The sequence below is a fragment of the Neopsephotus bourkii genome, unplaced genomic scaffold (genome assembly GCF_033783945.1).
Source record: "Neopsephotus bourkii isolate Nb327-2 ecotype Australia unplaced genomic scaffold, CSIRO-AGI_Nbou_v1 NB_234, whole genome shotgun sequence".
NCBI lineage: Eukaryota > Metazoa > Chordata > Aves > Psittaciformes > Psittacidae > Neopsephotus > Neopsephotus bourkii.
In genome coordinates this window covers 14,627,387-14,643,887 of record NW_026900744.1, presented here as the reverse complement: position 1 = coordinate 14,643,887, position 16,501 = coordinate 14,627,387, and the positions used below count along the sequence as shown (strand labels likewise).

At 46.8% G+C, this 16,501-nt stretch overlaps 1 protein-coding gene across 2 annotated transcripts; it reads left to right on the top strand.

Annotated features, from left to right (window-relative positions):
• Nucleotides 1-6,763: 6,763 nt before the first annotated feature.
• On the top strand, nucleotides 6,764-16,237 carry FASLG (Fas ligand). Of its 2 annotated transcripts, XR_009724197.1 has the most exons (5): nucleotides 6,764-7,698; nucleotides 8,008-8,053; nucleotides 10,913-10,966; nucleotides 11,392-12,815; nucleotides 15,965-16,237. XR_009724197.1 is itself a non-coding variant. In XM_061345419.1 (4 exons), the coding sequence occupies exons 1-4, from the start codon at nucleotides 7,252-7,254 to the stop codon at nucleotides 11,784-11,786; spliced, it is 942 nt and encodes a 313-aa protein (XP_061201403.1). In that variant the 5' UTR covers nucleotides 6,764-7,251; the 3' UTR covers nucleotides 11,787-12,861. The 2 variants fall into 2 exon arrangements, 1 of the variants encoding a protein (XP_061201403.1); XM_061345419.1 differs by lacking the exon at nucleotides 15,965-16,237 and having other exon boundaries at nucleotides 11,392-12,861.
• The last annotated feature ends 264 nt before the right edge of the window (nucleotides 16,238-16,501 follow it).

The window sequence follows — 16,501 nt, the reverse complement described above, 5'->3', positions numbered from 1 at the left end:
TATAATTTCAAACTAGAGCAGTAAAGCTGGTCACATAATGAACACATAGGAAACATGCTATGGGGATAATGCGTATCCTAAATGGGCAGAGCAGAGCTCTGGTGAGAATGTGGCTTGAGGCCACATGGCTTCCAATTCATGCTGGCAATGCAGCAGATGCTGTGAGTGCTGGATAATAAAGAACTGGACATGCCTTACTCAGGCTCCCATGTTTTGGGACTGTTCTGAAAATGATTCACAGCATCCCCACTTCTGAAAGTGTACCCCAAAGTCAGTTTAAAGAATAAATGATATCATGGGCTGTATAGGTTAACTTTCCTGAAAGCTGTGTACTGTTCCTAAGAAATGGTGCCTCTGGGCTCTGAGTCTATAGTAGCTTGTGTGAATTCAGCTGGACTGGTGGGTTTCAAAGGCACTCATGCAGTGCAGCCTTTTCTAGTATTTTAAGTATTGGGATAGCAGAAACTCATGTCATACAATGAAAAATGTCAGCCTAGGGGTTTTTCTTTATGCCAGGTCAACAGAGATGTCTGTTAACAGTGATGACCCCTGTGAATAAAGCACAGCTATGGCAGGAGTCACTGCTGGTGCATGTGACTTTCACATTCTTGTAAGTACGTTACTAAACTGTCTAGCTCTAAACTTTCCAATCTGCCAGGAAAGCCAGCATCTGAATGAACCTGTGGAGCTGATGTTGCTATTGCAGACTCAAAAGAGTGTTTATGCTGCTGAAAACTCAAGAGTTTATTCTGTCAGTAGACTGGAGATTGAACCACAGCTTCCACCTGCTGCTGTCTTGCTGCTTTTAAGTATTTGTAACCACTCTTTAAAAACAGGGGGGGAAGCTTTTAATGTCTAAGTTCTTGTTGCTCAATGTTATCCTTTCATGTGGGCTTGAGTCACTTTTTGCTTCCAGTTTTATTCATGTCATGCGGACTCTAGCATTCAGAACTTGATTCTTTGGTGAAATTAAGTCTCTTTAATTGGCCATAATCTTTATTAGAGACATTAGTTTCTAATGAAGACAACTTACAAACCTTGACAAATTCCTGTGATTGTGTGGATCATTAAAGGGAGGGCCTAGTCCATCTTGTGATATTATATAGTAAGGTTCAATAGTTGTTGGTGTAAGCCAGCATGTGTATGCAGTAGTGGTCCTTGGGCATGTCTTGAGCCCAGGGTCAAAAAATACTTAAGCAGCACGAAGGTTTCCATGGGAGGGTGGATAGTCACAAAACAACACATTTCATAAGAGAATTACTAGCTGTATTTGCCAAAATTGAGGTATTAGGGTTATACACGTTAAGCGTCAAGAGCGGAAATCCAGTATTTTTACGCAAACTACCAGCGGTGTGGTATTTGGTAAGTAGAGATCTCCAATGCATGGTGTCTTTGTGTGGCTTCTGCTCTTGCCAAGTTACGGTGTGAGATGATACAAGATGGAACAGCTTAGCATGCCTCATATAATTAGGTACAAACATGTTCCACTTCATTTGGAACAGTTCAAGTGTAGAGCCCTGACCACAGGGTGCTGTGGGTGGGCCACCGGTGTGTGTCTCATCTGGAAACCCTGAGTGTCAAACAGCACCAGGCACTACTGAAGACGTAACTGGGGTTTGCAATAGCGTGGGAAGAAGGAGTATTCCCAGAGCTTGTTGAGATAAAATGCTTCCTTAGGAAAGGGTGGCAAAACTCGTGAATCTGTCTTACATACCCTTTCTCTAATTTAAGAATAGTAATTTTAAAAGAAGATACCAAGGAGCTTTCTGCTTTTTCATTAGAGTCACTAAGTAAGTCACAGATTAGAGGTTAGGCTTTTGGTAGGGAATGGAGATGAAAGCAGCTCAAAGTAAAATCCCAGGGAAGTCAGATGAAGGTCCCTTGGTGTTTTGGGAAGTTAGTAGGTCACTAGTGTTGGTGCTTGTGAAATTAGATGGGTACTCTTGTGTTGGGCTCTCTGTGTGCCAGACTGATGCCATAGGGCCTGAATTTGCTCAATGACACAGAGCTATATGTGATCCTGGTGGAACTCGGTAAGGATCTCAGGGTAGATCCCAGTGGGTTTGTTGTTGATTTCTTGTTTGGGTGGGTGGGTTGGTTTGGTTTTGGGGTGTTTGTTTTGGGTATTTTATGGGCTGGGAACAGCTGCTGCCAAGGAAGAATGAAATTGTCAAATGCCAGTGAGGCCCCATTGGCCACCAGAGCCAGCTGGTGATCTCCAGAGCCAGGTCTGGCAGCATGGGTCCTGCTGTGAAGGGTTTGTGAATGCAGTTCTCAACTGTCACTGGGCTGGACAGGAAAACAACATCTGCGCATTCGGTGTGGTTTTGCTCGCCACCTCTGACTGACCACAACACCTTGTTCTGTGACTAAGCTATTATGTTTGAAATGACAGGCTTCCATTTCTCGGATGTTTAAGCGATAGGTCCCGGTATCTCATAACCACTGTATCTCATTTCTTAGCTTTTGTTACAGACACAAAAGGAAAAGAAAATCTTGCTCTGCTGCTTTCAGTTCTTCCTCTCAGCTGCTTTGGCTCCTTCCCTGCTTGGATTCTTTCCTGCCTCAGGTCAGAGTCCTGTACCACTTCTGCTGACCCCAGGGCTGCTGTCTACTTGTTGGGGTTCACAGTGAACAAGAGAACAAAGCACCTTGTTCACTGGAAGAGCACCCCAATGTCTGGCCAGAGCTGTTAGAAACAGATTTTGAAACCTGCTCTTGAGTGTGAATATGTGAATGTCTCCCTCATGAGCTGTTGGCACCAGCGTGTGGCTTTACGTATGCTGCAAATGCTTCTAGCAAAGAGAGGAAATGAAAAGCATCACCCTCATCTGGGAAACTGAACTGGTAAAAAAAAGCTGCACGTAATAAAGAGATGACACTAAGATGTCAGTGCTAACTGCAAGGCTGGATGAGTTCCAGTGTCTTCCACACTGTTTGGAGTCTTCAGTGGATGGAGATCCTGCTACCTTTGGAGGCAGTCCTCATAAGCCTCTGTTCCAATGTTCAGTCAAAAATCCATAGGTTCTTTTGCACAGACTCCTTCAGCTTCGGCTGCCAGTTAGTGGCTCCCTGGGAGGGTTTTTTCCTTGAAACGCAAGAGCTCTCTGCTGCTGGACATCATCCCCCTGTATGACAGGTTTTTAACACACTGTCTGTTCCTCCCTGCCCATCTGCTCTTGAATGGACTGAGTTGAACATTTTTGCTCTCCAGCACTTATTGCAACTTTTGCCCCTCTGAAGCTGAACACAAACATGCAATGTGGGTTCTGGGCTGTTTCTACTTGTCTAGTGCTAAATGTGAGTTTGTGCCTACGGAAGCCCGTGGGCTTTCCCTGCTGGAAGCTTGTGTACAGCTGGGTAGCCTCTGTCATTTTCGTACAGTTTTCTTTCCAGGATGTTATTCTCCACCTGAAGTTTTATCTGTAGTCTTTGTTTCTAGACTTGTTTCCTTCTTATAAAGTTCTCTGTCCTCACAGTTACTCACGGTCTCCTACCAGTTATTTTGATCTGCAAATATTGCTGGTGTAATACATTGCTCAGTTTTCTCCAGATCTGTGGTAAAGGTGTTGAAGTAGCGTTGTGCTGAGGACAATCCTGGTGGAAAATCAGAAGCTTTGTCCTACATGGTGCTCCGTTACTCTTTCCAATGTACCAACCAGAGAGTGTCAGTGGGTCCCAACTCTTCTGCCCACCGTGGCTAATCCTCCCTGGGTTTGCAGTAGCTGCCTTTCCTGGGTCTGATGGCACCGTTTAGGCTGGGACTGCAAAAGGTTGCCAAGGCTGTTAATGTCTTGGGTTAATGTTTTGAATCCTGTTTTTTGAATGCAAATGATTCTCAACTTCTTCAGTTCTTGGGTGCAATTTACGCAGCCCTATGGGGTTTTAACAGTTGCTTTTTAGCATTTCTACTAGTCACTAGGAAATATTTGTTAATCACTTTCAGACACATGTGACTGTCCAGAAACCAACGAGAGTCTCATACACCAGTGGTTCACACTTCAGTTTTTTGGTTGTTTATATTCTATTTTCTGTTGAGTATTAGATCTCCATCATTGTTCAAGTCCTTTTCTTTGGTGTATTTCAAGCAGGTCATCCTTTTGTCCTTAAATCTGCTGATAGAAACTTCTAGCTTCTGGCTGATTCTCTTTGCTGTCAACATAAACTTGGTGTGTACTGTTAATAACAGCTTCCGCCTCTCTGGGGTGAGAGAGGGATGGTAGGAGTTTTTCAGAGCAAATCTTTTATTTATTTTCGTCTGTTGCTTGTCTTTTGCTGTTCTTGGCAAAGGGGATTGATTCTCTAATAAGGGGGTATGGAATATTTCCACTTGTTCAAATGACATGAGGCTGCTGAAAACAATGTGTGTATCTTGCAGGCTGAGTGAAGAGAGGATGGGGAGGCCCATAGACAAATCTGACCCCCCCCTTTGTCCTTCCTGTGTTCTCCTTTCCGGCCCGACTGTTCTTGCCCCATGTTTTAGGAAAGGTCAGGCTTGTCTAAATTCTGTCTCTAGGCTTTCTAGCAAAATAGACTCGTGTGACTTAAGCGTCCACCTACAGCAAATTGTCTCACAATTATTTCAATAGCCTTGTTAATGTTGCATGCAGCTTGAGCAATAGGAAGTCAGCAGAGCAGAGCTTGTAGGCACCACGACACACTGCAAAGCCACAGCTCTGCCTGCCCTGTCTTCCAGCACATATCATCTTGGTGATCTCTGAAGATGGTAACAGGGGAAACTGTGACAGCAGGACATGCACAGTAGAGTGTGCTAGGAAGGGAGAGGTCTCTGAAAGTATCCTGTGCACCAAAAAATGGTCGTTTGATGGTAATTAGTCCCAATCTTTGGCTTGCCACAGCATGTGGTATTAGCAGGCTATTGGTCTATGCATCCAAAAGAGAGGATGCAGCAGATGTGGCTGAAATGGCTTTCATTGTTTTAGTCATCTCTGCCTTCTTGCCCACCTATCAGAAAAGGCATCTTTGTGAAAATAGGAAGCAGTGGGTGAGAAATAAGTGCTCTTCTGACATTTAAGGGAGATTGCTACTGTACCCTCAATCCCACCAAGATAAACTATCTGCATTAAGCAGTCAGTGTCAGAAAGAACTTGACAGCAGGTCTTCTCCAGACAAAGCTGTGTGGTCAATGACTTTTGGCATGCCTGTCAGCAATGCCTCCAGCTGACGAAGTCCTGAGCTTCAGTCCCTGCTCTCAGCCATCACTGTATTTTGTGACAGTTGAGTGGGCCAGAGAGGGCATTAAAGGAACAGGAACTCTGACGCCCATGCCTGTGTTGCAAAGAGCCATGGGCACCCGGTGCTCACTGCTCTGACAGCAAGGGAGTGCAGGCACTGCCCACCAAGCGAGGTGCCTCAGTGGCTGGTGAGTTCCCTCATGTGTGGCTCAGGCAGTGGTGCTGGGGCGCTGCACAGGTAGGGTAGTGGAGAGTGTCCTGGCAGGATACACTTCCCCAGCCATCCTGCGGTCTCTCTGGGCTCCCTGTGCCATGGAGGCATCTCTTTTTCCCCATGCCCAGCACTGGGTAGCAGGCTGGGGTTCACCATGTGGCACGGGAGGTGCAGGGCTGAGCCCAGACCTTTTTGTGACCTTCTCTTGTCATGACTGTGGGAGTGGATGAGGATCTGTCCTTGGGCTGTCTGGGGTGTGATGTTCTAGGGTGCAGAATGAGGGTAGGCATGACCAGGATTGAACTGCTGGAGCTGGAATGATGTTGCTTTTGTGTCTCTTATGTCAGAAACCTAGAAGTACGAGGAGGAGCCAGGTGGATTGCTGAAACCTCTTGTGCTGCAGATCACTCTGCAGCAAACAACTGCGGTGAGCATCTTCAAAAAGCAGCGGGGTGTCTGGTGGTGCAGGCAAGGCTTTGAGGACACATCTGACTTACTGGTGTGGCTGGAAGCAAAGCTGAGCCCCTGCTTTGGAGATAAAAGCGTGTTTATGTTGTGAAAGCATGCTGTTTTCAGACCACAGTTTTGATGTTCGAGATTAAAGGCTGTGTGTCCTTCTGCCACAGAGAAGACAAATCTCTTGTAGTGCTTCTGTTTTTATGCACTATCCCAAATACACATTTCAAAGTAAGTGCATGAATTGAAAGAGCGAACTGCTCCTTATAATCCCTTGTGTGCACCTGTAATTCTGTGCGAAAATCTCATTGCTGCCCCTCAGAAATCTGCAGTCAATAAGGAATGAAAATTGAGAAAATGGAAATTGAGGAATGGAAATGTCCCTGTCTTGCCCTGTCTAATGATGATTCTGCAATGAGCTCTTGCAACTGCTGATGCTTGCAGCATGGCTTGAATTCTCAATCTTTTGTTGGAAGGCAAAAGCAATTCTATCAGGATAAGTAGCATAGTGTCTACCCCAGGATTTTACTCTTAAGTTACTCAGCCAGGTTAGGTCCTGCTGCAGTGCTCAACATTGACCTGAAGAGATGATAAAAAAGCCCTTCCTTATCTGAGACTTCTTCAGGTTAGAAGAGGACTGTGGGATTCGAGATGCTATTTGCAAAGGTAAGAGGGGCAGCAGAAGCTTGTGCCCTGAGACATGGTATGTTTCCCCTATGACAGCACACCACTGTTTCAGCCTGGCCAGTGCCTCGCAGTGATTTGGTGTGACTGAAGACAGCCCACTGAGCTTGCTCTAAGTGGGCTGTTAATGGGGCAGCTCTGCTGTGGCTGCAGCACTGACATCTTCCTGTTCTGATAGACTGGTTTTTAACAGTGGGATGGTGTCTGTGACCTGTATTCTGTGAGTCACGATCTGTGCCCTATGGAGCAGCCAAGGAAAAGGCAGGATGCACAACAGAGGAGCAAGTAATTTGTCCTGTGTGAAATTAAGCAATTCCCCAGCATCCATAGATGTATTTGGGATTAGGTCTTAATCTTTCTGCTGAGGAGTCCTCAGCTCTGCCTCTCCCCTCTTGTGCAGGATGCCAAAGGCTTTGTCATTCCTTTTGCTCTGCTTGTGGTCCAGGACACTGCAGTGGAAAAACAGGTGTCTCTTCCCGAGTGGGCTGCTGGAAAGGGTGGTTGGCTGGTGAAAGTGCGCTGTGCTGATTACTCAGCCCTCAGTTAACAGTGTGGCCCTTGCATGTGAGTGCATGTGCTTCCCGAGCATGGTTTAGTGTGAGCATCTGCCGCCAGGCTGGTGCTGCTGCCTTGCTGTGGGAGGAGCAGGTGGGTGCCCTGAACTTGCAGCCGAGGGCGGAAACGCTTTGGGGTTTGCTATTGATGCTTGAGGCTTTCGTAGAGTTGCAGCATCTGAGCTGGGTGCTCTCTGCTGGAGTGATGCAGGCGTATAAAGATAGATCTCGGTCTTCCCCCAGGGCTCAGCCTAGGACAGCCCCAGCAGTTTTTGGCTGCCACATGGAAGATCACGCCAAGCACGTCCAGTCCATCCCACTCCCGGCCATGCAGCAGAACTTGAACTACGTGTATCCTCAGATCTTTTGGGTGGATGGCTGTCCCAGTGCAAATACTTCCTGCCCTCCAGCACCTCCCGTCGCTCCTTTCCCACCACCAGTACCTGACCGGAGCAGAAAGCCAAGGAACAACAGGGAAAGGAGGAGCATTGGCTTTCTGGTGATCTCCTTGCTGCTCCTGCTGGCCCTCACTGGAGTGGGGCTGAGCATGTTTCAGATTTTCCACCTGGAGAAGGAACTGGCTGAACTCAGAGAGGTGAGGTCTGCGGAGGCTTTGGGGAAACAGGAAAAAACCCCTTAAAATTGGCTCTGAGGTGCTCAAGTGTTGCAAAGATCCCCAAGGGACATTTAAATGTTTGCCATGTAAGTGGGGGTGCTTATTACTGCAAGAGGACTACTTTATTGCTTATGGGTCTGTTTGGATGTCTCTGTGTTTGAGCGCTGCAAGGTCTTTCATATGAGCATGGAGAATTAACCATTGTGAAAGACAGTCCTTGGCTGCTTTAGATGATGCCCCTGTGTTCTCACTCTGCTAAGACAGCTTGTGGCTCTTCTCTTTTGACAGTCTGCCAGCAGTGAGCACATCCCTCCAGCTTTGGAAAAGCTCATAGGTGAGTTAACGTACATAGAGGAGGAACTCCTCTGTGATAGCATGTGTGAATGATCCCCTTGAACTCTTCCCTCTCCTTGCCTGAGGCAAAGGCGGGGTCAAACTTGATGCTGTGAAAGTGCTGATTTCACTTGCTTGGCTGAAAAACGACCTTTCTCTTTGTGATGGTGGGGATGTTGTCCTGTACCCTGCCTGCTGCAGTGCTTACAGGTATCAACAACAGCTTTTTGGGACAGTGTGCTTCTACCTTGGGACTCCTCAGGCCAGTGGGGCAGCGGTACTGGGGATGCTCTGCTGTAGAAATGGTTTCTGGCTGTCCTAACCTATAGCAACAACACGAATAGAAGGACAACAGCGATGGACACTGCACATCTTAATTCTTTCTCTTCTTACTTTTTTAAACGTTTTTGGATGATGCAAAGGGTTTAATTTTCTTAGGGGTAGAGAATCAAGTTTTTTTAATTTTTACTTTTATTTTTTCTAAATTTTTTTTTGGCACAAATTCTCACTGCAGCCAAAGCTAATTGAGAAAAACCTGATTATATGTCTGGGGAGGTTTCTTTTAGAAATGTCATTTTCAGTGAAATAGAAACTTCTCACAAGAAACTGCCAATTTTTCTAAATTTAATTTAGAATCACAGAGTCATAGAATAGTTAGGGTTGGAAAGGACCTTGAGATCATCTAGTTCCAACCCCCTGCTATGGGCAAGGATGACTTGCACTAGACCATGTTGCCCAAGATGGCAATCCCAAGGCCACCTGACAGGGATGGAGCATTTACCACTTTGCTGGGCAACCTGTGCCAATGCCTCGCCTCCCTCACAATAAAGAACTTCTTCCTTGTGTCCCCTTGTTTAAGTGGAAACCCATTATCTCTTGTCCTATTGCTACAGTCCCTGATGAAGAGTCCCTCCCCAGCATCCCTATAGGCCCCCTTCAGATACTGGAAGGCTGCTATGAGGTCTCCACGCAGCCTTCTCTTCTCCAGGCTGAACAGCCCCAACTTTCTCAGCCTATCTTCATACAGGAGGTGCTCCAGTCCCCTGATCATCCTCGTGGCCCTCCTCTGGACTTGTTCCAACAGTTCCATGTCCTTTTTATGTTGAGGACACCAGAACTGCACACAATACTCCAAGTGAGGTCTCACAAGAGCAGAGCAGAGGGACAGGATCACCTCCTTCGACCTGCTGGTCACGCTCCTTTTGATGCAGCCCAGGATACAGTTGGCTTTCTGGGCTGCAAGCACACACTGCAGCTGGCTCATGTTCATTTTCTCATTGACCAGCACCCCCAAGTCCTTCTCCGCAGGGCTGCTCTGAATCTCTTCTCTGCCCAGCCTGTAGCTGTGCCTGGGATTGCTCTGACCCAGGTGTAGGACCTTGCACTTGGCATGGTTAAACTTCATGAGGTTGGCATCAGCCCACCTCACAAGCGTGTCAAGGTCCCTCTGGATGGCATTCCTTCCCTCCAGGGTATCAACCGAACCACACAGCTTGGTGTCATCGGCAAACTTGCTGAGGGCGCACTCAATCCCACTGTCCATGTCAGCGACGAAGATGTTGAACAAGACTGATCCCTGAGGGACACCACTCGTTACTGGTCTCCAGTTGGACACTGAGTCATTGACCACAACTCTTTGTGTGTGGCTATCCAGCCATTTCCTTATCCACTGGGTGGTCCACCTATCAAATTAATGTTCATCCAGTTTAGAGACAAGGAAAAAAACCCAAAGAGTTTGAATCTGAAAGGAAAAATTTGAAAATAATATTTTGAACTTCAGAACTATTATTTTATTTTTACATTCCTTGCTAATGTTAGCAGTGAGGATATCACTTTTTGAAAACGGCCAAGTCTAAAGGAAATTTTCATCTCTTAATTTTTGCTACATCTGGAAAGGTGTTTTTGGTGTTGGGTTAATTGGATTTTGGTTAGTAGGAAAGTCAATTACTTCTCAAGTATGTTTCGATACTGCATTAAAACAATTTTAGAAACGGCAAAATTCTCTGGAAAGGGCAGTTCTATATCTATATCTATAGATATTGCAGTATTTTACTTAGGAGAAGGGGAGCTGTCAATTTAACTGGATGTTCAATGGTCTGACCACAGGCTACTTTAGCAGTAGCCAAACATAAGCTATAAGTAGTAACTGAATTTCTTGAAGGGGATGGGTAAATAAATAAAGCTAGAGAACTGGTCTAAAGGAGGAGATGCTGAGAAGGGGATGGAGTGGGGATGGGATCCAAATACCAAGTCACTCTCCAAGGGAAACAGAGCCCTCCAGGGAAGGCAGAATTTTCCCAGCTGTGCTCTGTCTCTCTGAAGGAAAGGTCTGCCTGGACAGTGGAATGGCTTGCAGGATGTCTCAAGCATCTCTGTTCTAGTTGTGAGGAGGGTTGGTACTCAGCAAACAGAAGTCCATTGCCATGAGTACATCTGCCCTTAATAGTGTTGGACTAGAAGGGCGCACTAAAGCAGGCTCATCTCTGATAGAGAATGAGCAGTCACCTTTGCATGACCCAGAGATGTTTGATAAAGGGGCAATATTGTCCCTCTCCTATATCCTGCATGACAGGCCTCTGCTTGAGCTCACCAAGTAAGTCATTCTAAGATGAAAGCTCCCCTTGCTCTTTCCCTTTGTTTTTGATCACATCTAGGCTCTCTGCTGCAACTCTTCCTTTTAAATTTATCTTCTTGCCCTGCTCAAGTACTGCTTTGCCTTCCTGTGCTAAGCTGTGGTGCTTATGTTCCCTGGGCTGCTTTGAATCTGCCCTGCTTTAGCTTCTTGTTTGTCTCCCTTCTGCTCTCTCAACTGGCTTCTCCATGGAGCACACAGCTAACCTCTTCCCTATCTTTTGTGCAGGGCAGAAGGAGCAGTCAATGAAAAATGAAGCAAGGAAAGCAGCACATTTAACAGGTATGTGCTAAGGGGCCAGCAGAATGTGGGAGCACAGATTAGGGCAGACATGGCTGGGGTGAGAGGGTGACATAATCATAGTTGTGAGGAGCACACCTCACTCAGGCTTTCCTGCTTTCCTTTGGTTAAGATGCACTCTTAACAGTGGGAAGTTACTCCACAGCTAAAGTTTTCCCCTTGTTTAGGCTTTTCAGTGAGGGCTCTGTTTTTGGTTTGAATCTGGGGTGTGCAGGGCAGGAGGATGTCACAAGCAGCTGAGGGAGGTGAAGGTGAGAGCTTCCACCAGGCTGAGGTGAGGGCAGGCTTTCCACGCTGCAGACAAGGGCTTGGAGAACAGTTGACTTGTTGTGACTTGGGGTGTCACTTGAGGAACAAACACACACTGCTTGTGCTTACTGCACTTTTAATCTTGTTCTGGCTCCCAGGAAACCCGGACCAGCGAGACCTCCCTCTGGATTGGGAACCCATCTCTGGCCATGCCTTCACCAATGGCATTCAGTACCGTGATCAGGGTCTCGTCATCAATGAGACTGGTCTGTACTTTGTGTACTCCAATGTGCTCTTCCGAGGCAGTGTCTGCACCAGCCAGGTGTTGACCCACATTGTCTACAAGAAAAACCCAGCCTTGCTTGGTAGCCACGTGCTGATGGAGGACAAGGGCATCAACTATTGTACGGGCCAGAAAACATGGGCCCGGCAAAGCTACCTGGGGGCTTTATTCAAGCTCAGGAAGATGGACAGTTTGCATGTCAATGTCTCCAAAATCTCTCTGATCAGTTTTGAGGAATCCAAGACATTCTTTGGTTTATTTAAGCTTTGAATGGGGATGCTGGAGCATGACCAGCAGCCCACGACACACACTCAAATATGCGTGAGTGGTGAGTGCTGCCTGAGTGGCAGTGGCCAAGTCAGGGTCTTGCCCCACGAAGTTCACCAAGAAACCATGTTTTGGTATTCAGCATGAGAAGCCTTAAGCAACTGGTAAAGGCTTGGAAGTAGAACTCTGAGAAGCACCAGGGCTGTACTGCACCAACCTGAAGAGAATCACACATTTTCTCCTCTGGAAAAAAACACCCAACCCAACAGCAAACCTAAAATGTAGTGTCCTGAAGACACCATTGAAACTAGTTACTTGCTACCTGAGAAGATGCTGGTGCCAGCAGCCCCACATGGTGTCATGGCCTTTGTGAGCTTGAGCAGCAGGCAGGCAGCAAGGAGGCCCCTAAAGCTTTGTCTGCAGGAGCCTGGGCTATGCCATGCCATGGCACACTGCAGGTGGTGATGTGAGAAGAAGTAGTGCAGATGTCTTGTCTACCCATCTCAAGCTATGACTGAGCACCCTGCCTGGGCACTCAGCCCTGTGACTGGTGTACAACAGGCACCTGCCTGCTAGCCGGCTACTGTGGTGCCATAAGTACATTTTGTGTTGTTGACTTTGCCCATCTCAGAAAACGTCCCCCAACCCCTTTATTTAACTCGTGCCCACTGCCTTGCAAGGAATGTGCCAGAAGCAGCAGGACCATGAGGGGGATCCCAAACCTGGAGAGAAAATATGACTGTGCTGTGTTGAAGGGGCTGGTGGGGAGGCCACATGCTCCACTGACAGAACCTAAACAACACAGTGATGGACAGTGATGGGGCCCAAGATGAAAGCAGCATCTCCAACCCCCTTCCTGTCTCTTCAACACATCAGGGTCCCCCATGGAAAACTGGTTCTGTCACCCTCTGTATGGTGCAGGTGAGGCAGCATGCTGACCACCATAAACAGCATAGCTATGGCTGGCCCCCTTGTCAGGGGATATTCTTGCCTGAACAAAACACAGCTGGTAAATAAAGGTATATTTTTCTAGTAAGTGACACTGTTCTCTCCTCATCTGGGGCAGCAGGCTTCTGCAGTGACCAAAGCCCTGGAGGTTTCTATGAACAACACCGATCTGGGAGCTTGATCCCAGTTTGCTGCCTGCTTCCCAGGGCACAGTGTCCCTGATATGGGGCTTTGGGGTTCCAGCATCGAAACATCAGGATTTGGGAACCAGGGAGGTGTGATGTGAGTACCACAGACCAGACAGCCCAAGCTCAGTTTAGCCATCAGGAAGGTGACTGATCTCGCAACACAGGCTTCAGCTTGAGTAGAGCCAGACACTTGTTGCTGAGCAGAAGATCTGCTATCCCCAAAGGCATCATACTCCTCTGTGTGCTCCCTGGCCCTAGCACATGGCCCTTCCAATGTGGAAGTCTGAAGGGCAAGGAAAGGAAAGGGTGCTTTGGTGTTAAAAGCCCCTTATTTGCTCACTCTGGTTTCTGATTTATGGAGCTCTTCCCCTGCAGGTGTTAACCCCAAGGCTATCTGACACCCGTCCACCAGGCAGTACACAGAGGCTGGGGTGCATCATCATCTTTGTGGTCCAAAGTTCTTGAAACTCTGATGTTGGTCACAGTGAACAGTGGCTCTTCAGCAGCCTGTATTTCCTTTTCCACGGTGCTGCTCTCAGCTCAGTGATGTGTGTCCTGTGGTTTGCTGTTTCTTGCTTCAGGGGAACTTATTTCTTTGAAACTTGGAAGTAGACTGGCCACTGGTGTGGCCGGCATGAAGTGAACACTGCATCTCTCTGCTCATGCAACTGTTGCTGCACTCAGGTATTTCCACTGCATTTCTCAGGATTGAAAATCCCTCAGAAAGTCAAAGTTTAGGGACCTTTTTGCTTGAATGATGCTTTCTTCTTGTTCCTACTCCCTCTAGTATCAGGGGGGCAAACCACATAGTGCAGGGATGGAGGCTTGGATCTAGACCCTGGCAGGAAAGGCTGGAAGTTGCTATGCTCTTCTGATTGCTGTTTGTGCTGTGTCGCTCTTCTAGTGATTGGGCATCCAAGTGAGGAGTGAGCATCTGCATGTACATGTGCCCTCAGGCTTGCAGCTGTTTCTGTAGCAAAACTAGCCAAGCACATTGCATGCTTCTTTTCTTTACTGGTGAGCAGCTTAGAGACAGTGTGTGCAGTGCTCAGGGGAATGTCACTACTGTCTCTGCTGGTACCATATTGGTGTGGGGCTGAAAAGATCCCAAAGATATTATAAATTGGCACACAGTAGCACATCTAAGCTGTGAATGTAGTTAGCTCTGGGGCAGGATGCAGCAGTTGCTATTGCTGCACATCTGGAAGGGGCAAGGATCTGTTAGTCTTTTTATATGAAATACTAAAGGCAATGCAGACCTTCATGTCTCAGGGGCAGCAACACAATGCCACTTACGTTATATATAGTGACACTCATGTTATATATAGTGCTGGGATCTTCTAAGCTGGGCAGAGCTGGCTTATCCTGGCAGGATAAAGCTAGGTGCTGCTAGGCTTGCTCCTAAGTGAGAAAGCATCTGTGACTGTCCTGGGACAACAGCATGGCTGCCAGTAAGACACAGCGTTACTGCTTTGTGATCCCTTCTCAAAGGTATCTCTGAACTGCCCAGAGCAAATCCACTACTTAGCCTGTGGTCTCCAGCTAAAGATTCAAACTAAGGCTTGACAAGATTCTACCATTTCAAACTGTATAGAGTCAATTCAGAGACTGCTTGTGCCACAGTGGCTTTATTAAAGACATCTGTTTAGCTAATGAACTGTAGTGATGTGCTTATTGTTAACATTAACTACTTAATTGCTACTTAATGCTGCCATTGTTAATAGCTCTTGGACTATATTTGGTATAGTAACCAAGGTGGCAGAAGGGACTGCTTTATAAGAAAGGAATGCGTGAATAGGGTCATTGCTACTTCTTCAGCAAACGCACAGTGGAAGCAAAGGGATGCTCAATGGGCTCTGAGAGAATATCAGCAGAGAGTGAGTCAGGACAAGCAATGAGCAGGGGTGGTGTGACAGTGGGTACTGCTGTGTGGTGGGTACCATTCCTCACAGAGCTGTTTGAGGTATCTGTTGAGATGGAAGGTGGTGTTCTGGCAAACAGCCCTGCCAGAGCCTGCTACAGCTCTGCTTTCCCCAGAAGAGAAATCCTGGTCAGAGAGGAAGAAATGTGCCCTGACAGCTATGGCTAGGATCCCTCATACCAATACTGCATATTGCAGCCATGTATCCTGACTCTTTACCAGTTTATGGTCACTCCTGATGGGGAGGAAGGTGACTGGTACATGGCAAGGGCCTGAAGGGCACCTGTAGTGTAAAAGCAGAAGGACAGTTGCTGGTCTCCAGCACATCCTCTGCATGTGCTGAGGCATCAGGGTGTCAGAGACAAGAAATGGAGCCACAGCACAGACTGGCTCTCAGCAGACTTGCTCAGTTGTGTATCTTGGCTCAGAAACCTCACAGCTTGTTGTAGTTAGCTGGAACTCACACTGTTGAGGGGTGTTATGTGTGACTGTTTCTGTAGCCCTCTCCGAGAGAAGAGACGGCATGAGTAAGAATGAAAGAATTGATCTGTTTGAAGCCACTCAAATCCTGTGAGTTCAGACAACCACCTTTTATTTGATCTGACAAGTTTCACTGTTGCTTTGGGTTTTTTTTTTTGTGGTTGATTTTCTTTCTTTCTTTCTTTCTTTATTTATTTTTTTTACCTGAAGCCAGCCTTGGGCTTTCTAAGTTTCTGTTACAATGTCTTGTGGGGTTGCTTCTTCCAGTAAAGTTGTAAAGAGATGCAAAGACTGCCAAATTTTGACCCGTTTGGAAAGGAGCACTGTCTAGTGGTAAGAGAGGGGAGAAAAGGTGAAGGGAGTTAATTTAAATATTGCTGTTATTTTTCTGGTACTCTGACGTGTGGGCATATTACATCATGGTTACAAAAGTGTCATTTTTAGGCCTGACTAAGTGATTGAGGTATAATGCAAATGAGAGGACAAGGTGAGTAAAGGGAGAGGAGGGGTTCTGATGCAAAGTGAGGCAAGTTATATGTGAATTTCTTGTTGATTTTAATTAAATTAAAAAAAAAAAAAGAGAGTGAGAAGAAGAAAAACTTGGCAACTTGTTGCTGATTCATCTCTCCGGGTAATATGGAGAGTTGGATGCTCCATTCCCTGTACCTGAGCGAAGCCCTGACACAGGAGATGTGGGACTGCAGGCTGTGGTGCAGGAGACTGCTGGCAGTGCCTGCAGTGGCATCTTCCACCAGACAGAGGTGTGAAGACAAGCTCAGTTCCCTGGCCCCTGCCTGTGGTGTGACCAGCAATGCTGCTTTAGGATCCTACCAGGAGGCACTGCTCTGTCTGGTTACCTCTGCCAGGACATCAGCAGTCATACAGACATGCACATAAGCTTTCTGTTGTGAAGTCTGATGGTTTTCTTTTTACAATAAGCTGTCTTTTTCCTCTGGGTGGCAAGCAGATAAAAAGCTGTAGGTGAAATAACAAACCCAGCAAGCTTTCCCCTGCTTCAGTTGTTTCACCATTCCTCAGCACACTCCAGATGATTCAAGGCACTCTACAAAGAATCAACTTCTCTCCCCGACTTACAAACCATCATAGAGATGTTGCATCTCTTTTTCCCATACCACACAACCAGTTTCCTTCAAAAACAACTGAAAAAGTCTTCTTGTCCA

What these genes read in the sequence shown, in the direction of transcription:
- FASLG (XM_061345419.1), top strand. Translation starts at nt 7,252, where the DNA reads ATGCTTGAGGCTTTCGTAGAGTTGCAGCATCTGAGCTGGGTGCTCTCT. An exon ending in AACTGGCTGAACTCAGAGAG is followed by an intron (nt 7,699 to 8,007) that starts GTGAGGTCTGCG and finishes CTCTTTTGACAG; the next exon opens with TCTGCCAGCAGTGAGCACAT. An exon ending in AGCTTTGGAAAAGCTCATAG is followed by an intron (nt 8,054 to 10,912) that starts GTGAGTTAACGT and finishes TCTTTTGTGCAG; the next exon opens with GGCAGAAGGAGCAGTCAATG.